We start from the raw sequence: 23932 nt of genomic DNA, 5'->3' as shown, positions 1-23932 counted from the left end.
CACGGTGAACCGCAAGGCTGTTCCATCAACTAGTCACTAGTCCAGCGTAAAGGTTGATATGTTGCTTCTAGCCACTAGTACAGCGTACGGGCATGTGGGCCCTTGGCGATCGTCCCATAATATGGTGATCGTGCTCCAGTTGTTGACACGAAGCTGCAGGTGTCTGCTGAAGAATCCATCCGCCGGTGTCTCAAACAGATGGCAGTGGCAGAATGGGATCAAATACCTGTTATGAAAACAAAAAAATTATAATTAGTCTCGCTAGCCGAACTTCATTAATATTACTCATTTTATTTATTACGGCCGATCAGAAACTATTTGCTTGCAAGGATAGTTCAATGGAGTATGTTAGTCTCTAAAATCAATGCGAAAAGTAACGAGATAAATCGAGGCCAACACATAATGAGAAACGACTGTTTGTCTACATGCCTGTGTAATGATATGATATATGATATGGCATGTGTAACGCGCCTATACACAAGTGTTTCAAGGCGCGACGAGGCAGGGGGGGAACAAGGGGAGACAGACAACGATACTACTAGGCCAGGTGTCATTCAGATCGCACAAGGGGAAGGGGAGAGGGGGGCAAAAGTGCTGTACATGGTTAAGAGAATACAAGATAAATAATAGGGCCAGCTGGTGGCAAGTGCCAGGTAAGTGCCGGGAGAAGGGGCTGAAGGATACAGAGACAGTCCCGTAGTGCAGGTAGGCAGTGCAGGGAAGAGTGGCTGGGCCAAGGAATGAGATAGTTGAGACCTGTGGACCTGCATGCCCATGTGGCCACTACAAACACGTTTCCCTTTCTTTTCCTAGCTCTTCATTCATTCATTTATTCATGCATCCATTCATTAATTCTTCATTCTGGTATAAAAGCGTCTAAAGATTTACTCACATTATATTTGAAATTTCCATTGTGTCTCTGCGTAATGCAGTCTGTAAATCCGACTGTGCTCTTGACAACGATTTTTCGTACACTGAACTAACATGAAACTCGGTCTAGTTTCAGAATTTTCTGCCTTATCGTCTCTTACGTTATTGCACAACCCCTTCAAATGAAGTTCTTTCAGCATGGTCCCTGTCTCAAGGTCAAAAAACAATACAACCTTATACTTCCAGTGCGACTTGTGGGCCTCTTCTGGCCGCGAGCTGAAAATCAAAGCCGCTGTCCTTTGCATTCTTTATTTGCAACATCCCGTAGTAAAGGCATCTGTGAGAACTTGAAGTTTCGAATCCATCTATATAGTGCGCCTCAATGTGAAAATGCGAACTGGCTTCTCTCCCAAATGCCACGGCCCGCTTCGTGCATTCTAAGGCCCCCAATTTTGTCCCCGTTGTCTGCGAGCTTTGCAGCCCCAAAGAATCATAACTATGGAGACATTTAATTTTTGGATGAAGGTCAGGGAAAGTATAAAGTACCAGAGGAGTTCAGTTAAAAGTGAGATTTATTGTTTGTTTGTTTTATTGTTTGCAATACGCAAGCCTCCCCTCCAATAACAGTGCGCAACAGTGCGCAGCATTTACATTTACATGAGATGAGACATGAGAAAAATATATACATACACATATATGAGGTGAATAGAGAGAGAATTCTAAGATGAGACCCAGCAATTTCGCCACCCATGATGGTGAAGGTAGGGGTTAGGGTTCCAGGTACACTGTACAATAACATTTATTTACTAAAAGACAATCGTATTGCAATTATAGACATATAGACATGGTCAGCAATATTCAGACAATGGTCAGCTTGTTCGCCACCCATGATGGTGAAGGTAGGGGTTAGGGTTCCAGGTACACTGTACAGTAACATTTATTTACGAAAAGACAATCGTGTTGCAATTATTTAAACCGGGATTTGTACCTCACAACCAGCTCCCCTTTGGGTGGACATGGCACAGTTGCAATGTTCGGTGGCAACGCATCACTGCTCTGCACAGAAACATCCAAAATTCCATATCTGTGCTCCTCTAACACAGCAACAATAAGGCCTTTCACAAAGTCGAACTGCATTTCATCATAGACTGGTTGGATCACCCATTGCTTCGTTCGTTTTGAAAAGCGCTTATTGTAGCGAGGCATCCTTACTTTACCCCTAGTCCTAGATTGTTCACGTCCGACATTGCTGTTATGGGCCAAGACCGCTAGTAGAGTGCGATGTTTCATGCCCCGATAGCTAAAATACAAGCGCTTTGGTCTGTACTTGAGACACATATTGTGGAACACCTCCAAACCTCCTGTGTGACAGAATTCTGTCAGTCCTCTCAAATCTTTTGATAGAGTTTTGTCGAAAACAATCTTCTCAATGGCTTTGCGTGTCGGTGAAGATGGAATCAACCACTTCTTCTTCCTTGCCTCCTCTGGGGACAATGGCCCATGTTCACATTGGTTGAAATATTGGTTTTCTGACCAGCGGTGAACGTAGGTACAGTGGTGCATCAGTGACCGCCATTTTTCAAGTAGTATTTCCACTGACCCTTCACAAGTTTTTGAGCTCCACCAAAGATGGTTTGTGATAGACTGGGACCACTGCAAAATACTTTCAAAACCTTTTATTTTTTTCCTGCAGCCGAAATTTTCTTACTGATTGATTTAGCAAGATGCCATACGTCAAATTGATGATTAATATTTGGGAACTGCTCTCTCATTGTCTTGGCAATTGAAACGTGTCTGTCCGTGGCTATGAGTTCGATGTCCATTCCCCTTGACGGTAGATCTTGCACTGATTTTATAAATCCTAGTTTCTCGATGGCCACTGAGGATGTACATTGTGACACCTGCACGACCAACGAACTCACAATTTTCTTACTATCCATGTCCTGAAAGTGGTAGGTGCAGTACTTGGCAGAAAATCCAGGGCTGTCGCACTGTCCATCGCCGGCTAGCCTGAATCGTTTCCCTTCGAATGTACTTGCTAGAGACAATTGTTCAATTTTCCAAGCATCACTAATGGCCGGAAACAGATAATCATGTTGGTATTTGTAGTACTGCGTTTTAGAAATGAAATGGAGTCCCACAAACTGAAAGAAAGCCTCTAACATTCTAAAACTGGAGCCACTAAAAAGTGATGCAGCTGCACACAGTAGATTGCCTGCTGGCATTTTCCCCAGCATCGGTTGTGCAGACCATGAGAACATATGATTTAATCTACAGGAGGCCTTTATTTTGACGTTACTGCCTTTTATTTGACGAGTCACATTATTCAATGGCTTCCCACATACTTTCCCTCTAACGGAATGCCCACATTTCAGCATACTTATAATATCCATCAAACAACTGTCGAATACAATGTATTTTCTCTCTTTCATTAGATTGTCATCCTACGTCAACGTTGTTTCGGCCTGTGACGTTGTGGAGATTTCAACACATTAGAAAGTAATATCGCTGATATCAAGTTCTGATGCGTCGATGGATGCTGCTGGTTCATTCTCAGTCATTTCAACTTCTGTTACTTCAGCATTAATGGGAGAACACAACAATGTTGACAGGTTTTTGGGTGGCAATTTTTTGGCGGGTGTAGATTGTGTGAATTGATCTTCAATATGCGGTGGTGCGGTCTCACTGTAGCAATGGTCCAATGCAACTTTGCTGTATTCTCCAAACTCAGCAAATTCAGTTTCTGGCAATTGGACCGGAGCATCTCGAGCCTGAACACGCTGCGCCTCAATGAATAGTTCCTCCATAGTGTACATGGTCTGGCAAGCAACATCTCTCATTCGCTTCACTGTCTGTGTATGTATAGTTCTGACACCCACGGGTAACTGGAGGAGAGATTGGAAAAGGGATGTTCAGTTTAAACACAAGATAAAGTGTAGTCCAATTGACTGGAAAAAAACATATAATAGTCCCCAGCACAAACATTTTTGAAAAGTTATGAACTGTTTGTGACTAACCTTTTTTTGGTTTCTTTTCTTTGCAACTTTTTTGACTTGACCATCAACATCTGCACGCTGTAGCTCCGAATTGTTTCCGCATGTCCTCCCTTCCTCTTGCGCTGCAACGACTATATTTTCTGTATCCGCATAGACAGCACGGAATGAGGCTCCATCGACTCCCTGAAACATAGTACTTTCATTACTATGTATCAAAATATTGTTAGCATAAAACACACGTGAGGACGAACACACAGGTACATCTCAATAGCCAAACACGATTTAAACATTGTTTGGAACAATCAAACGACAAGTATTCGACCAGTGATGATGTAGTTGGATGGAATTGTCAGTATCCATACCTCTGGCTCCGCATGGACTGCCATGAATGGTTGTATTGGAGCGGAGGCATCAGCATCTCCCTGAAACACAGTACTTGCATTAGTATGGTTTTCAATATTTGCAACATAACACACACTTGGCGTCGACGGCACAGGTACATATAAAGAGATAACCACAAATGATGCATTGTCTAAAACAATAAAGGAAACTCAAAAGATGCAGATTTCAACGACTGATTTCACTGATTCCTTTACATCTGCATCTAAATGGGATGTTGTTATTGTAGTGGAAGCTCTGTCGTCTCCCTGAAACACAGCACTTGCGTTAATAGGGAAGAAAGTCTAGCAAATGTATTCACGTTATATGATCACGCATGATGGAGCTGTCAGTATCCATACCTCGTGCTGCTGAAGAATATCTATGGATGTTGCAAATGTAGTATGCACTTCCGAAAGCTGTTGCGCCGATTGGTATACGCAAGGTCCCGCTTCCACTTCCCCTGGAATTACTTGAATGTCAGGCTGTGCATCAAGTGCAGGGGTTGACGCTCCATCAACTGCCTGAAACATAGTACTCGCATTAGTAAGGATTACAATATTGAACACATAACACACACTTGGGGTCGACAGCACTGGTACATATCAATGGCTAACCATGAATGAAACATTGCGTAGAACAATCAAACGACAAGTATTACAGCTCTGATGATGACGCTCGATGGAGCTGTCAGTATCCATACCTCCTGCTGGTGAGGAACATCTAGAAATGTTGTAGATGTGGCGGATGCTTCAGCATCTCCCTGAAAGACAGTACTTGCATTAGCATGGATAACACTAATTATAACTGAAAACAAACACCAGTGGACGGTAACTAAGGTGTATATCAATTGGAAAGCACTAACCAAACATTCGAAAAAATAGTTACACGATAGAATACAACTATTACTTGACACGCATAAAACAAGTCTGTAGCGGAGTAGCGTAGCAAGATTACCTGATACGCGCTAGAAGTGGTTGATAACTGCGAGCACGTCAAGGATGTAGAATGTTCTTGCTTCAGATTGAAGGGAGAGTCAAGAAGTTGTAAAGGTAAATTATTGATTGATAATGAAATGCCAATATTAAAAATAGCCATGTAAGGCGACAGTATACTTGATAAATGTGCAATATAGCGCAGTTCCCTGTTCCCATATATATACATTTCGTTTGTGGGTTATGAAATCGAAAAATAATTTATTGAAAAATGTCATTATTCAAAAAGCTATACACTCATATCAATATCGAAAGTATTACAAGGGATACAACACCTAAAATATCAATTAATCCATCCCTACACACTGCCGCAACGCCTAAAGCTAAATCCGGACACTTGACTCACCAGAGGCGGAATGTGGACGAATAGAGTGGGAATAGCGTTTGCGAGCAATTTCCGTGTCGTTCGCTGTTTATTCTTCTTTGTTACCCAAGATGTGGCGTACATGTCCGAGGAAAAGTGCAGGCTGCAGATGCGGTATCGATCACCCCTCTTGTCCTGCAAGACTTGTTGAACTCTACTTTCAAGCTCATCCAGTGGATATCCGCAATGTCTGACCCATTCTCTGATTCGATCAGCAGTTTTCGGGAACACATGCATTGTAGTGCCTTCAGATTTTGCATGGGTCTTCGAAGGGCAACCGCTAATCGAACAGGCAGGCATTGTTGACAAATCTGAAAAGTAAATATCGACATTATTATACAATATTCATGAATAAAGATTTGATGCAAAACTCTATACTAAACTCTGAACATGTGACTCGTCCCTTGGATGTTCTGTCTTGCACGAGAAGGAAACATGCTTACATTATAGACTGGACCCCCGAAGGATGCAATTCGATGACAATTGACACAGATGAAAATAAATAGATCTATTGATAGCATAGCAATGGAAATTCAAGTCAATAGCAATGAGACCAATGAACATAGCACTATTGGGTACTCTACTCGCAAATAGATAGAAATTTAAAAATCTGCGAAATATGACCAGGATACATGGCCTTACCTTGACCAACAAACAGTTGGATTCAGCAAGCAGAGCAGTATGTTGCGGGAGAATAGGTGGATGGCCACAGGTAGCGCACTGATGGGTATGCTCGAAGAGGTCACAGAAGTTCACGGATAGCACGACGACGAGCAGATTAGCATAGATCTCAGTGGTTCCCAGGTAGCACGTTCAGGAGTTGACTTGAAAAGCACAAAGATGTTCTCATGAGACATATCGAGTGGTTTTTAAAGTATTAGAAACTGGGGCGTGTTTGTGAATGAATGACGTATGTATGTCGTGGTATTAGGGGGGCGGCCTGTTTGAAGGGGAGGCCTGCATGGAGACACAGTGTCTGAGGAGGCCATGTGACCGATGGCCCCTTGGCGTGGGATACCTTTTCAAGTGTACATGTAGTTTAGCACCTTTGCCTTTCGCTCCCCTGACAGCGTGCACCCACTGGCGCGCAACTCCTTTGATAGAGGGTGGGTGGGATGGAGGGGCCTGGGGCGTGCAGATAAGGCACAGGAAGACTGCCGAATGGTGACACACTTATGTGGATTGGAGGGGGGCGGCCTGCATCAAGGGGAGGCCTGCATGAAGACACGGTGTCTGAGGAGGCCATGTGACCGATGGCCCCTTGGCGTGGGATACCTTTTCAAGTGTACATGTAGTTTAGCACCTTTGCCTTTCACGCCCCTGACAGCGCGCATCCACTGGCGTGCACCTCCTTTGATAGAGGGTGGGTGGGATGGAGGGGCCTGGGGCTTGCAGATAAGGCACAGGAAGACTGCTGAATGGAGACCCCTTGCCCTCTACTGCAGTATATCGTTGCCTATCAATAACAAATGCCACATACCGGAGATTCTTGTGAGCACAGACCCACACTTCAACCAGTGTATTATAGTGGTCAAGACCCTTGACCTAAGGCCTGTATAATCCAATGTTAATTGATATTATAGATATATGTGTGGCTTTTATAGAGACATAACCTACTGAAAGACTTTGAACAAGTGTTATTTAGTGCATGCATTATCGAGAATATTTTATTTTAGCTTAGCTAGATAGTGACCACCATGCTTCACAGCGACCATAACCTTCACCAATTCGGCGCACAGATGTCCGACGTCCATCCTTGAATGGAGAAATGCTTGATTCATTTAAAAAATCGAAACAACCGTTGTTAAAATATATGTGGTGTTTTATTTTGTAACTTATTTTCATGACACAAAAATACAAGACTTTAAATATTATACAGGTCAGGTTGCAGCACAGCGAGAGAAAATCCCCTGTACTGACCGCTGTCACTCGGGAACGTATCTCTTATGGCACGAACGGCACAGGCAGGTATCACTCTTCGAACGCGGTGTCCAAGCCTCCCGTGGAGCCACCATGTAAAGGAACGATAGGCCAGCAGCCTGTACCACCTGTGAAAAGGAATGAAACAAACTGTTTTTAAATGACCAAGATAAGTTTTTCCCCCCCAGTGCCAAGCCCTTTTTGGTGATTTCGGTATTGCAACACTCAATACTTCCTAACATTTTCTCCTTAATTAACCCCTTCAGTGCCAAGGACGAGCTATCTCGTCCTTGGCACTGTGGAGGTAATCCCAAGGACGAGATATCTCGTCCTTGGCACTTAAAAGGTTAATAAGCGTTTGTTGTCAATGACAATTCTTGTAACTAATGGCATTCAGCACGGACAAATGCTATCTAGACAATGCACACTATTGAACGACTTTCATGCGTTACTATGAGATGAATATATAATTTTGGATATAGTAGAAGACCATGAAATAGGAGTGCCATGACAAGCAGAGTACACTTACTCGTTACTCGGATTACGAGGACGAACAGTTGCGTGAAGTTCGTCCATAAGCACCATCATTATTCTCAAAACGGCCCGTGTGAGGCAGGCTGCCCTGAAGTCTGGCAGCTCGGTGATGCATTGCGGTCATGGCTCACCTTCCGAAATATAGGCCAGGCATCCCGAGTTTTCTCGGCAGCAGCAGTTCTCGTCCTCGGTTGGCATTAACTGGCACCGATTGAATGTGCACCAGGTGGAGACGCCGTCCATGCGACTAGGCCCAGGCGCTTCATCTGTTGAATCGTCCTCCCAACTGTTGTCCGAATCCCCATCGTTTTCGCGTGCTTCCCTTTCCAGTAGTTCCTCCTCGGTATACTCAGGCTCGTACATGTAGGGCGTTATTGTAGCCATTGTGTGGTAAACAAAGTACAATCATTTATAGAGATGGTACAGGTGTTCACACGGGCTACAAGCGGCGAAGGTAGCTGACCAGAGCACAGAAACGGGTCACAGAATACTCAAAGTAACACAGAGAGATGAATGGAATTGAAAATCTGCTGCTGTGTGTTGTGAAACGGTCTGTTTATACTTATTGAGGAAAGAGGCGTCCTGCCATTTCCATAGCGACACGTCATTAGCTGAGGCGCAGCGATTGTTGACACGAGACATGCTTTGGCGTTGGGAAATGGGCGGTACGTGTCTGCTGATGACAGGCTCAGGGGCGGGGGATTTGATTTAGTGCTGCAAAAGCAGGTCAGCCAGGGCGATGTGCCAGGTAAGTGCCGGGAGAAGGGGCTGAAGGATACAGAGACAGTCCCGTAGTGCAGGTAGGCAGTGCAGGGAAGAGTGGCTGGGCCAAGGAATGAGATAGTTGAGACCTGTGGACCTGCATGCCCATGTGGCCACTACGAACACGTTTCCCTTTCTTTTCCTAGCTCTTCATTTATTCATGCATCCATTCATTAATTCTTCATTCCGGTATAAAAGCGTCTAAAGATTTACTCACATTATATTTGAAATTTCCATTGATAAATGGAAATGATAGGATTATCACAAAATGGCAGCGCCCAGGTGCCTGTTTTCACGTGCGTTTAATGGACAAAAACTCGGGTAAGGTCCATAGGAAATTTTTCTAAAATCGAGCCACTTAGGCTTAAAAAAACATGGTCGACCCGTAGGGACAATAAAAAATGTTACCAGATCATGCCTTTAAGCTCTTTTTTATAGAACAAATATGCATACAATATCACCGAACCTGTGTTGGTACTCATTTATCGACCTAAGGAGGATAAAAGGCTTTTTGAAAAAAGAAAAAAACCTTTGAAAAAGAAAAAAAAAAAGAATTCAATTATTTTTTCTTCCAAGCTGGCCCAGGCATGTCCAGAAACTGGCCCCCACGCCCCAGAGACGATTTCATCCCGACCACGGCCCGAAAGGCCGCGGGCCCAATCCAACATTGTTTCCCATCTGTGAAAGGTACAGTGAGCAAAACGCAATGGCTGCAAACTCTCAAAGTGGGAAAAAACCACAGAATAGGTTATCATGACATGTTCTTTCAGGAGAGGGGCGTCTGCTACTTTTTTGACACACTTAATTTGACTTAGTTTACTATTTTCTTTCAGTGCGTGATTCAATATTAGCAAGTTTTCTACTTTCACTCAGTTTGTTATTCAATATTGGCAGGTGTGCTGCTTTTATTCAGTTCATTATTCAATATTGACAGGTTTGCTGCTTTCATTCAGTTCGTTATTAAATATTGGCAGGTTTGCTGCTTTCATTCAGTTTGTCATTCAATATTATCAGGTGTGCTGCTTTCATTCAGTTCGTTATTCAATATTGGCAGGTTTGCTGCTTTCATTCAGTTCGCTATTCAATATTGGCAAATTTTCTATAGCTCCCGCCACTTGCCTTTTTTTCATTCATATAACTTTACAGCTCCATCTGTAACTGAAGCATGTATTCCCTCTGCACTGTTTAGTAATGTCGAAGCCCGTCCGGAATGCCCCGTCTCTGGTTAACTTCCCCAGCACTTACCGGTCGTGGGTATCTTCCTCTAGCAGCTCTCACTGCTTTTCTCCTTTACTCTGGCTGCTGCTTTGAGTTCAGCAAGCCCTGCTCACGTGAGGCTAGGAGCTCGGGTGGCACAGGCAGCTTGAATACCTCTGCGACACAACGTCCTCTTTGCTCTTGCCTCGGAGCAGCTCAGTTTGCTCCCACTTCACACAGGAGGCTTCCCTCGACTTGGAGATGTCGGCCGGCGTCCCGTCTCCACCTTGGGTCCCACCATGGCTGCTTCCAGACTCCCGGGGTTTCCTGCTGATCTCTGCCCAAGTTCCCCAGGTCTCTCTCTCTCTACTTCGTGGTTTCTCCTTTTATACACCTGTGGCCCTTCAACAGGATCCAGGTGTATTCCATTATTCAATGCTGCCTGACTCTGATAAAGAGGACATGCCTGACCTACATACCTTGCAGGCATCATCTTAGTCCCAGTGCCTCTGAGAGTGAGTGGTGTTCATTACTCTCAGTTGCTTCTTCCTCATCTCAGTACTAGAGTGGTGAGAGTGCATGGTGTTCATTACTCTCCGTTGTCTCTTCCTCGTTCTAGTACGGTCAGGTGTCCCAAGAAGGTAAAAGAAGGGGAGCTGACCTGCAATAACCCATAAAGGTTGGGGAAGGGTTAGGTTGGTTATCTTTAGGATAAGGGGATACTATGTCTCACCTAAAGGCACACCAGTCTCAATCCCCAAGGACCCTCAACCCAGATGATCCTCCCTTGCATGTCCATCACCAGGGTTAGGATCCAAAAGCAATGGCCTTTCCCTGGCCACCTGCATACAGGATCCGAGGGGAGCAGGAGTGAGAATACCCTCAGGTTTCTCACATACCCTTCCCAAATGCAGGTTGGACCAAGGTGCTTCACGAGGAAACAGGAGAGGAAGTCTCCATTACCTTGCCCTTGACCTCTCTGGGTTTTCACTGTGGAGTAATTTGGAAAACGGTCCAAGACCCCCTGCATATCCTTTAGGCTGGTTTCTTCCAGCTGAGGTATTGGGATTTCTCCCAAAAAAACAATGTTTTCTTCACCGCTCATGTCTCTCTTAATCCTGAGGCACTGTAGTTTCTTTGAAGAAAAACATTCAATTTCAATAGCTTTTGATCTTATTTGTGCTATCTGTAAAATCCCATTGATCATACTGGAGTAACTCTGTTCCCAGAACCAATTGAGTTGGTAAATTGGGAATTACGGCCATGGTTAAGTATAACTTTTCTCCTAAAATGGCGATGGGGATCTGTGTTTGTGGGAGCCTCTTAACATGGCCATGTACACAACCTACTCTTTCTTTCCCAAGGTCCTGCAAATCCTGTGGAAGTACATCCGTTCTTATGGTGCCCCCTTGGTTGCAGTATCTAACTGGGCCCAGATAGTTCTTTCTTCTAATGTGACCGGAATACTATAGGTGGTCTTCTCACCGGGGTATAAAAAGGTCTAAGATCTATTTTCATATAATTCTTCCCTGGATGTTAAAAGGTCATCTTTCTTTTGGTTTAGAGGGCACTATCTTGTGAGGTGACCAACCTTCCAACAAGAAAAGCATGGGTGGTTTGAAAGTACTCGGCCCTCTTTGGTTTCCCGGCAGTTGTTACTTCCTTGGAGTGGGTGTACATACTATTGGCACATATTGCTTCCGGTTCTAATACTTTGAGGTTCTTTAGGACCTGGGCTTCACAAGGAGATCTTAACAGACGTATGTTCTTGTTCCTTGCCTCCTAATTTAAGTTCCGGGTCACCTATACATTTTCCAATGAAAGATTTTTAAACACCCAAAGGAATAGGGTAACTGAACATTTCCTTTAAGGAATTTAATTCCAAAAAGGGAAAAAGCAAGTCATTAGATGGTATCTTTCTAGTTTCTCCTTCTCTTATGGGACCATTCTCTTTTGGGTTTCTATAGAGGGATTCAGCAGATTTTTTACCATCTCTTGAACATCCCCCTGGGAAATGAGCTCCTCCTTCTCTTGCATTCTCAAAGGGGAAACCTGACCTATGTGGATGATGTATTGATAAAGAGCTCAACTGTGAAAGAATATATTGCAGATATTCTGGCCCAGTTGAAGAAAGCTGGAGCAAAACTGTCCTTTCAGAAGGCACAGTGGTGTAAGACCCGAGTGAACTTCGTAGGGCACGAAATCAACCCTGAGGGCCTTAACCCTCATGTGAATAAAGTGGAATCTGTATTAAAATTAAAAGACCCTACTACTGTACGAGAATTGAGAAGCCTTCTTGGACTCACTAATTATAGTCGAAAGTTCATTGAAGTGACAACATACGGGCAGGAAATGTTAGTAATTCCAGAATGACTTCCTCAATTCTGTCCATGCAAGGCTTTCCTGTGGAGGTCAGATATGGACAACACAAGAAGATTCATCTAGTGCAAGGATTGGCTGACTTAGAACTGTCTTGAGGACGAATGCCTAAGGACCAAAGACAATATGGAGGCGTACCTAACTTCCACACACAAGGTTTATGAAGAAGACACTTGCCAGGGGATACCCACAGTTTATGTGGATGGGGACTCCAACCGTGTTGGTAATAAGGGGGGAAAAGAGCTATTGGCTGGCACTGGGAATTCCTGGGTGAATGATACTGCAGAGTCCTCTGCTGTTTACAAAACTGGACCCCAAAGACGTCAGGTGGCAGAGTTGATGGCTGTACATCAAGCCATACTCACTGCTGTATACCACCAACTCAAAGAACTGGTCATAATCACAGACTCTGATTAAGTCAGGGTGGTTTTGTGGAACACCTGATTAACTGGTTGAATCGACTCAAGCTTTGTGCTAACAATAAACCCTTACAGCATGGGAAACTAATCCAGTCAGTTGATGATCTGGTGACCTGTAATGGGAGGGCCATATGTTGGAAAAAGATAAAAGGTCATTCCAAAATAGAGGGGCCAGATAAGACTGGGAACTGGCTGACCAACTGGCTAAAACCAGAGCTCTGCAGGGGGATTTCATAGATACGGAATCCATGCTGGGTGAAATCTAAGTCACAGCTTTAACCAGGTCTCAAACTTATGCCAAGAGTGAACTCTTAACTGCAAAGTAGAGGAAAGATGCCCCAAATGCAGATTGGATCACTGCACAAAAGGAGGACCCTATTATTGGAAAATTCTATTGACACTTTGAAGGCTCTGTGATCTTTCCTCTAACAGAATTGGATTATACCAGTAAATAGGATTTCCTGGTGTTGAAGAGATTTTCCAAAATGTTTTGAATCAAATATGGATTGTTGGTATGGAGATCCCTATCTGGATGTGTCCAGTTCGGTGATACCAACCACATTTTGGAGCCTGATGTTGAATCACGCCCATGACGCGGCCACTGCCGGTCATAAGGGTTTTCACACGACATTGGAAATCTTGTGTGAGGATGCATACTGGCCACAAATGGGCCAGGGCCTCAACACTTATCTAAAGGGGTGAGTTGTGTGTGCGTAATTTCAGCCAAATTCTCCCACACACAGAGCTCCCCTACAAAAAAGGTCAATAGCACTGCCTTGGGTCAGATCTGCAAGTCAATGTCATCAGGCCAGTGATTCGCTCCTCTAGAGGAAACAAGTGCATTTTGACTGTAACATGCTTGTTTACAAAGTGGGTAGAATGTCTTCTTGCCCTGAATTGCAAAGCAGAGACAGCTGCTGCACTAATGATCAACCACATCTTCCCTCGTTTCAGCCTGCTGTAAAGGATTGAGTCGGACCGAGGAAGTCATATTACCAGAGAAGTGATGACCAAGATGTGGGAGAGTCTACGGTCAAAGAAAAAACTCTACATTGCCTACCACCTGGCATCGAGCGGAGCGTTTGAAAGATACAATAAACCAATTGTAAGCATACTAAAGAGGTTTATGGCTTATTCTGGGCCCAGTTGGGACATTTGATTACCTCTTGTTCTGATGGCCATTCGGGTACAGCATCTCCTGCAACTAAAATGTTTCCATTTGAGCCTATGACCGGACGGAAAATGGTGTTACCTTAGCATCTGCTCTATAGAAGACAGGAGCAGATGCTGATTAACACGTCCACTATTCATGAGTACATTGAGAACCTGAGGAAGCACCTCCAGCATGCTTTTGCTTATGTGCAGCGCAACTTAGAGAAGTTGGCTGAAGGAATTAAATTGTACTACAATCTGAAGACCATGAAACAGAGTATGAGGTAGGTAACAAGGTTTACCTATACAATTTCCAGAGAAACCAGACGAAGGATTGCAATTTCCTTCCATCTAGGCGTGTAATTTTGAAATTGTGGACAAAATATCACCCGTCTCTACATCACTTTCTAGTTTCAATGCTGAGGGACCAGTTTATGGACCAGGTTGTGTACTAGCACACTTCAGCTCAGTCCTGCGTTGAACCACAGAGCTTCTAGCTAAGAAGTTATGAGCCTGTCAAAAACATCATTGACTGTTCGTCCCGGAGCACTTATTCATTTGGAGGAATCGCTGTTTTTTCATTTTCATGGGTCCTTCACTCTAATCCTCTTCCTGGATCACGCACGCACTCTGACAAATGAAACGACCCGCAGCTCTCAACCACAAGTGACCTGCGCCATGAGGGAAACTGAGAAGTCCTTGTTCCCTGTGCAAACCTTCCAAATAAAGCAACACAAAAAATGGAAGTTACTCTAAAGCCACTCGGAGGTGTGTGACTTACAAAGCTACGCAGTAACAAATAGTATTGTCTTTCTCTGTGACAAACAAAGGCACACTCTCACTGTAGATCTCTGCTCTCAATGTCCCTAGCAGGTTCTCTGGCCACAGCTGAAGACTAAATGCCTAACTATACATTATAAACTTAAGTAGAAACGAAACTAAAAATACTAATGTGTAAGCAGAATTGTCTGCCACAGGACTTTCATGTACAGAATCTTTGATGAAAGGCAGTTTACAATGCCTTTAACTTTCGTTCCTGTCCCAACGACCAGTTCCTTCAGAATTCTGAGATGAGACTCCATTTGAGTTGGTCTGTTTTCTAGTGCCTGCTGTGATGAATCCTGTGGAGTCATCACTGAGCCCAAGCCAAAGATCTCCTTTTATGCGGCCGTGGGATGGCAGCCGCAACTTGATCCTGACCCTGGGGGTGGTATTGTTGGAGAGGATCACTTCGGAGGAGATGGCTGTTGGGGAGATATGACCCCATTGGGAGGGACACAGTATTCTTCCATTACCAAAGAGGAAGACCCTATAATTCCTAAATTCTTTCTGGCATGTTGTCACTACACATATCCCTCGAAATATAACACCTTAAGAACCCCTCAGCTCCTCATAATTGACATTATGATCAGAATAACATTCACACCTCAAATACACAAAATTCACATTTAACATCTTTTTACTCTGATGTTTTTGTTCTTGACAACAATCCTATGGACTACAACTCCCACAATTCCTGAGACGAGGATGAGGAAGAAGGAGTTAATACAGATTGAAAGAAACCTCAAGTCAAATACGCAGTCTAGTTGTTATAGTGGAGATCATCTGCACTGGGCATTTAAAAATGGCTGGCATTTTCAAGTTGGCATTGGAGAGCAGAGTATGTGAAGCGGGAAGAAGAACTGCAAGTGAAGGCAGACGCACAGGAACGAACCTTGACGCAGAAGGCTGAGGTCAGTCTTCCTTACTGGAGTGGTGGGAGACCTAGGGAAGTGTGGCAAGCACCAGGGAAGAGCCACACCAGAGCCGGCAGCAGCGGCAACGCTGTCTAGAGAGCAGTCGTGCTGGAAAGCGACAGCTTCATCTGTGATTGAACGCAGAGCCGGTAGGGAAGCTGAAAGCAGGTCTGCAAAGCGGGAGGAGTAATTCCTGAGTAAGGACGTAGCTACAGCCGTGTCCCACGGGTTGGAAAACAATGGTGAGTTGGCCAAGTGATAGTGGGAACCCCGGGGTGTGCCGACAGGCACAGAGAAAATTGAAAGTTCATTTTACACATGCTGTCCAAGTAAAGCAGAAAGACTGAATTTGGACAAATCCTCATGCCTCAAATGTCAAGATGGGGAAAGTTGGGGCAAAGATTATTATAAGCAGATAAATGTTAATGAAGAAGTTAAAACCCAGAATTTGTAAAAGTCTCCATATCTCAGATGCCAATATGGGATAAATTGAAACTAATATTGCCACAAACGAATGAACATTGGTGAAGAAGTTAACTTGAGCAAATCTCCATATATAAAATGTCAATCTTTGGGAAATTGGAACAAACACTATCTAAAGCCAATACATTATAGACAATGCAAGAGTACAACTGTGCTATACTGAAAGATTGAGAGAATATTGGAAGAAGTCCTGGTAAATAATATACATCATGCAGTGAGCATTTGGGGGAGAGATACCTAGTAGGAGAATATACCAGGGGATCTACAAGACCCAGAGGGGGATACCTGGAAGGGGTGTACATCAGGTAATCCTTGTAAAGTACAGTAAAGGAAAAGATAAAGACATTGTGAATAGATACCTTGCAAGAAAGTATTCAAAGGCATATAAAAAATCTGCTGAAGGATTCCTGGCAGGGGAGTATACCAAGAAGTCATCATTGAAGTATTTGTTGTATAAAATAGAGAGTTTTGCCAACCTTGAGAAGCTTTTACATACAAGCCACCTTTTGCTATCCTTGAAGTTTTTGCTGTATAAAAGAGACACTGTTGCCAACTTTGAGAAGTTTTTGTATGGAAAAGACACTCGTACCATCCTTAAGGGCACATTGTTTGGAAAAGACGCTTTTGCCATCCTTGAAGTGTTTGTTATGTGGCAAAGACACTTTTGCCATCTTTGGAGTATTTGTTGTACAAAAGAGAACATTATTTGGAAAAGACACCTTCGCCATCCTACCTAAAATATTCCTACTATTCTTAAGAGAACATTCTTCGGAAAAGATACTTTCACCATCCTTTCTGAGAATAATCCAGGGGAAGAGAACCATCCTTTGGATCCAAGGACGAATGCTTGGAGGGAATCATTTTGTTGGATATATCCATTTGTTTTACATTTGAACACTTTTTTGGCTAAACCTAGATCAGAGACAATGTACCTTGCACTTCTTAATTATTTTATTTCTAGTGTGAGGGTCAGATACATTTTGGACACAAGGAAAGCTTACTTAATTTTGACAACAGGAAACAGACTGATCTTTAGTTAAAGTTTCCTAGGTAGGGAAACTCTTCAGGATAGAGACAGAGAGGCCTTTATCAAACCCTTTTCTTTTAATAAAGATGTCTGATGTGGAGACCCTTACCACTTTTGTGTCCGCCTCTCATTTCTAACCCCAACACACTGCACAATACATTAAGGAAATAATCTTCCCAAAGCATGGTCACCTTCCACCACATGTTCCCTATAGTTCTAGCAGTGCAGTAAGGAGATCCCTGACACCACGCCACTGCATCTCTCCTGAAGCCCAACAAATACGGATGATGAAGCAGTACAGGAATGCTGCCCGTGTTCCAACATCAAGGAGAGTTCCCAGAAATGGCCCAAAGAACTAGCAGTGGTGGTGGGAAACCAGGTTTTTTTTAAAAAAAGAGGTTTGTCAGCACACCCAGCTGCCATTTGAAATGGTGACACCCTTAGTGGTTGCCAAGAATGCACCATGACCCCAGCTCGCAAGGGCCCTGTGGAGATTACAAGAAATGCATCACATCTCAAAAATCTAATGTCAGAAAAGATCATCTCCATGAATCTCTCAGCACATGACTATAACCTTGAAGGAGTACAGGAAGAAACATCTAGAACCCAAAATACTAAGTGGCACCAATGGCACAGATGAGATCATCAATTTGAAATAGGAAGTGAAGCTGGATACTGGTTAGAAATATTTTATTTGGGGAGCATGTACAGTTTGAAGGCTGTTGGACTGGCTTCCTTCTGATGCTCTGGTCCACCACCTCACAAGCACACACACACACATGTTAGGATGGAGATGACACACCAGAATCAGTAAATGTGGCTACCAACCCTGTGAAGCATTCAGACCTTTGCAATCATCACCACATCTAAACCTGTGAGTTACTAATCCATCTTTCCTAACCACTCCCTGTATCTATCAAAAGGCAAGTCCAGTCACATTCAAAAGAGATCTGTACAAACGCACACACAACACTGGAAAATCATTGGGCGCAATGTCCAGGAGATGGCCCGCCTTAGCCCTCACTCTGACTAAAGTTAGGGATGGGGCCAACTGCAGTGGTCGCTGGCTGGAAGCGTGGGATGGGGGTGTGCTGCCTTTGTTTCCCTAGCGCCAATCAGACAGGAACTAGGAAACTCTTTCTCATTCCTGTCTTTGTGGAGACGAAGCATTTAGTCAGATGGGAAACAGGTAAGAAAGTCTATTTTATATTTGTGTATGATATGATATGATATGATATGGCATTTATAATGCGCCTCTGGCCTCAACAAGACAAGGAGGGGGAAACAAAGTGAGGACAAAACAACTTTTACTCTTACTAGGTCTTGTGTCATTCAGACTGCACAAGTGTGGGGGTATGTTTGTATGTGTTTATTATGTGTGCATGCATGTCTTTGTGTATGTATATTGTGTTTCTATGTATATATGCGTGCATGCATGTGAATGGTGTATTTATATATATATATATGTGTGTGAGTGCAGGTGCCGTGTGAATGAGAATGCAGTGTGTGGGAATGTTCTGAGTGCACGTGTGGAGAATGCAGTGTGAATGCTCTCTGTCCACTGCACGTGTGAGTGAATGTTATAGAATGTGCATGGGTGAATTACAGTTTTGGGGGTATCGCCGGAATTACCGTCATATTCCAAGTGGCAGAAATGCTGGTAAATCCCCATTGTATGGAGTCCTAAAGGACTCCGTGGAGGGGATTGCCGGAATTACCAGTGCCGGCAGTTTCGGCATGTTTTTGCCAGTGGGGGCAAAATTTACCTCCAGCTGCTTTGCCCCCATCTTGCCTCCACCGGAAAACTTGTGTTATGACGGTGCTGTAAAAGTGCCAGTGCCGGAATTACCATCAGTTTTACCAGCACTTTTATTGCACCGGCAAAACTGTTATTAGCCCCTATGAGGCATATTTTCCAGTCTCTGATGCATCAAAAAAAGGTGCAAATGTGTTATGCCTGTCTTAACGCCTTCAGGGGGACTTTATTTTTGCAGGCACAATGTGGGTGGGCAGTGCGGACAGAACGGGATATAAGTTTCAGCCTTGCATTTCCACACCATCTGCAAAACTGTTTGGTTTTATGCCAGCATGTCATTTTCATGCTGACGTCAAACAAATGGATTCCTAAGCAATCCAACTGTTTTAGTACCTAACAAAATCAGTCGTATTCCAAATGATGTCCGCCGTGCGTAAATGGAAGGCGGCAGTTATGCTTTTTGCGAAAACGTTTTGCAAAACAAAAAGGTACAAAGAAGTCCCCTCCATACAAATACCACATTTCGGAAAACGGCTCTCCTTGTGTATTTCAAAAAAGCATTAGTTGAAAGCCAAAAGAATATGTTGAATAGTTAAGTTACATAAAGAAATGATTACCGAATGAGTCATCACGACTCAGAGAAAAGCTCTATAAAAACTACTTTGGCACAACCTGAAATGGTGTTGCTATGTATGGTCGAGAATGCCAGCATTTTGCATTCACCCAGAATAGTTTGACACTCTAGTGACTCGTGGAGCCTATTCTGCATAAAACAAGCAAAGGTGGTTAATCAGGACTAGTGTTAACAATCATTCTATATATGAATATCCATCTCTATATATTGCCACCTTATGAATCCAAGAGCCCTGTTCCCCAGCAGCCTCTCAAGTTGGAAGAAGTATTCCTAGCGTGTGGATATGGGGAAAGCTCCATAAGGAAGTCAGAGTCGATGGGCCCTGATGTGCACTTAATAGCACGAGAATGCAGTTAATAATATCAGTAGAGCTTTTATAGAGTGCTTCTTGCTAAATCCCTTTCGCTTCTAAGAAATGAAATAATAGGGGCGTTTACCTAATTCATTGTTACTTCCTTTATCAACCTGTAAGGGATGGAAACCTGAGTCAGCCATACACAGATTCAAACCAGTCGCCTTCAGGCAGAACAATGTCAGAGGTGTGAAATTAATTCACTGAGATACTGATAGACAACCAACCTGTACTATAGAAAGATAAAGTTGATCTCTTAATATGGTAGGATGCGTTTAGATTCAGCACAATACTACTCAGCATTATACGTGGTGTAAAAACCCATTGTGCACAGAACTCAGTAATTATCTGCCTTACAGAACGTCCTTTCTCCTGATGGTGTTAAGTCATGGGGGTAAACAGAAGCAGATTGCTGTTTATGAGCAGTCTGCGCCTCGATTATGAACAATGTGATGGATGCTCGCGTTTTACCACCTCAACCATGAATAAGCAAGCTGTCTGCTATCGCACACTGATGGCATGTTGAAAAACATGTCCGGCTGCATGGTGTCCCAGACATTCTCTCGTGAGACTACATGAACATAAATAAAAACATTTCAGCACCAGGTCAACTGATGATTGTCAAAACGCACCGATCAAGTCTGCAGTCCATCTGCCACATAATGCCCTTTGCAGATGGTTAATGACCTTCTTTCTATGGCAGAGTCATGATACGATTTAGCAAAAGCAGTTCCATCTGATAACTCCAAGGTATAGTCTGCGGACATTCGAACTGTTTTGGCAAAAAGAGTGTTATTTTGCAAGAGGAGTATTGAACAATTTAGATCACCACAGCTTCCATGAATTTACCTGACATTCTTCTCCTCCTTTCAGTATCTGAATCTCCGGGGGAGCTTGATTGAAACAAGAGACACAATAAAAGAAATGAGTGGCAATCTCTGAACAAGGAGTGAAGACCGACAATGCAAACTAAGCAGTACAGAGACCCAACTGACAAACATCTGCTGTAGTGGACACATAACACACCTAGCACCACAAAACTGATCATCTGGAAGGGCTCAATCGGCTCGTTCATAGGCCCACTATAATAAGCTTTCGACATACATTGGTCTCTCTAATGAAGTCATTTTACTATAATTGCTAAAAGACAATGGGGCCCAATTTTGAAGTCCCCATAGAGTGCGCAGAGGGGAAAGCGTATGCTTGCACTGATGAGCAAACAGGTCCCCTCCACGCAGGTTTCATCATTTGCACCTAGAGGTCAAAAGGGGGCTGTTAACTGCACGTGAACTCGCCTTCCCTTTTGTAATCCTTTTACACATGGCAGGCAGCATTTACAATCTACAGTGGATGCTTTCCTTTTTTTGCTTTTAGTAGAAAGTAAGCATATTCCATAGGAATGAATCCACAGGAGCCTATTTCCAATGGGGGCGCAGCGTAAATGAAAGGATTGAGTAAGGCTTTTATGCCTTCCATTCACGTCATGCCCCATTTTCCATCATTTGAATGTTGGGGAGGAGGGGCCCCTATAGCCACTGTGCTCATTGCATTACCCGTAGCACATAGTCCACTGTGTCCAGTCCCGACTACAATACCTGACGAGACACCTCTCTGCCATCTTGAACCAGGACCTCAAAGCCTTTTCTCACCTCTCCATCAGGTAGGTGTTCAGACACTCCCTACCAGAGGCCAAAAGAAAATTCAGCTGGGGCACAGGGCGAATGTATTGCTCCCAGTTCATTTTTGTGCGAGTTTCATACTTAATGCTATTGTTATTAAGAGTAAGTCCCGACAAACCTCTTCCGCAGAACCTCAAATCACCCGCATTTTGGGGTATTTCGACAAAGTCAAACATTTTAAGGAGTTCGAGCGTATAGGCTATGAAGGGCCAAACATGATTTCAGTTCGTTTCAGTTCTAGGCAGCTTTGAGAGAGGCCTGAAAGTTCTGATGGCGGCGGGCATAGGACATTCACGGAAGGGTGTATAAACTGAAGTGGGGTTAGTGTATTTGGGTAGGAAGAGGTATTGAGTGAATGGGGACTCCAAGTTAGAGTTAAGGTAGGTTTTGTTTAGATTGTTTGACACATGCAAGGATCTGAAGAGACTGCCATCTGATAAGTTGAGGGGGAGTGAATCCCTGAGAATAAGACAAGCTTAGGAGATGCACTGTCTGTGCTGTTTCTTGTTCTTTCCTTGGTGTGCAGGTTTTGTCTCGAGCCTAGCAATGGCCTTGCTCCTGGAGGAGCGTGACCCACCTGCGCTACAGAGGTTTGCAGCTAGGCATGCAGGAGTGTGTGCAGTGGTTGCATTATAGGTGTTGTTGCTGGAAAGCAGTGATATTGAGCAAGAGAATGCCACAAAAGAGACAGGGGCTGTGGTAGTAATGGAAGCTCACCCTCCACTCCCATTCAGTCTCTTTGAGAAATTGCCAGATCCAAAGTTACAACACATCATTAAGTGGCATCTAGGACGCAACAGGTATCATGCCCAGAAGGGCATAGCCTGTATGTTGTTGCCCCACAATGAAAATCAAATGGTTGGCAGTACTTCAAATCGAATAAACACCAATCAAATCTGGACACTTGCATACGCTCCCAGAAAAAGGGGTGAAGAGGAAAAACAGGGACTAACTTTGGTACCCACACCTATGCAGTCCAATATGCTACGCCAGCAGGTGCAGACATGGGAGGAAGTGAAAAGATTTGCACTGCAACTCTACCCATACCATCAGACCAACGACATACCACAACCAGTCTGCACAATTACCCCTTAAAATACTTCAGCTGTGTCATTTATTACAATACCAAGCCCTACCAGTGGCACATCTGCGATGTAAAGCAGCAAGTGATCCCCAATGTGCAAGGCAAGTCTTGTGTAATCATTATAATGGGAATTAACAAGGGGGTGTCCTTGGAGTCTCTCTGCCAGACATGAGTCCTGGTTGCGAGAGCCTTGCCCAGATTATTTAGCTCACTATCTTTCACAGAGGAAACATTTCCAAAACATATCAGTCTTTGTCCTGCCCTGGGGCAGTCCAGCACCAAAATGCTAGGCAATTCTCCTCTGAACAAGAGTACCAACAGCAACCCCAGACACGTGTTTTAGTCTGGTTGGACCTCATCAGTAGGGTGGAGCTGTGCCTCTCTAAGAATAGTGAGCAAGGGGTCCACGTCTGGATTCCCCTAGTAACGTAGAGTGAGACCCAAAGCTACTTAAACTATGCAAATTAACAAGGGGGGGGGTCCTGGGAGTCTCTCTGCCAGACATGAGTCCTGGTTGCGAGAGCCTTACCCAGATTCTTTAGCTCACTATCTTTCACAGAGGAGACATTTCCAAAACATATCAGTCTTTGTCCTGCCCTGTGTGCCAAGGGAGAACAGGACAGGAATCATAGGTACACCGCACACACAGCAACAAGCTACCTGGGAAGACCAACAATCAATGGGCACTTCCATTATCCACATGTAGAAGCAAACATCAGAGCAAACAGACCAAAGAAGCTGCATGCCAAGAGCAGGACACACACAATATGGCATGAGTGTAATCCAAGCCTGTAGAAATGACTCCCAGAAGACTAACAGCATGCTCATCCCTCCCCAACCGGCACACCATCTTCTGACAGCAACGCGCCAGCAGGTGCAGGAAAAACTGCAAAGGTCGTACCACCACCTCCAGATGCGCCAGCATCACCACATCCAACTGCCACTATCACCACATCTGTGGTCAGTGGCCCCCCATCCCTCCTGTGCTCACCACACCACCATGGGCACAGCAGCCACCAGGCCATCGAGGAGGACGACGCCACCCACTACCCAACACTGTGTTTCAGCCCTATAATACCACACAGCTCCCCTCCACTGTCACAGCCCAGCATCCATTCACTTGATGCATGCCTGCGAGCAATTGAGGAGTGCCACACTGAGCTAACCGGACTTGCATGCCAGCAGCTAGTGGACAAAAGGTGCCTCATGCGTGAA

The 23932-nt window shown here is 44.1% G+C and overlaps 1 protein-coding gene across 7 annotated transcripts in view; it reads right to left on the bottom strand.

The window, feature by feature from the left end:
• Positions 1-23932, bottom strand: part of LOC138569804 (protein adenylyltransferase SelO-like) — a 1380025-nt gene that overhangs the window by 97047 nt on the left and 1259046 nt on the right. For all 7 annotated transcript variants that reach the window (XM_069648140.1, XM_069648139.1, XM_069648135.1 and 4 more), the window contains one exon: positions 20804-20847. In XM_069648140.1, the coding sequence (XP_069504241.1) occupies positions 20804-20847 (44 nt within the window). The remainder of the gene's footprint in view (positions 1-20803; positions 20848-23932) is intronic.

Source organism: Ambystoma mexicanum, chromosome 2q (assembly GCF_040938575.1).
Source record: "Ambystoma mexicanum isolate Mex_15411 chromosome 2q, UKY_AmexF1_1, whole genome shotgun sequence".
Lineage (NCBI taxonomy): Eukaryota > Metazoa > Chordata > Amphibia > Caudata > Ambystomatidae > Ambystoma > Ambystoma mexicanum.
The sequence above is the reverse complement of the archived record's forward strand: the minus strand, read 5'-3'. Positions and strand labels throughout refer to the sequence as shown.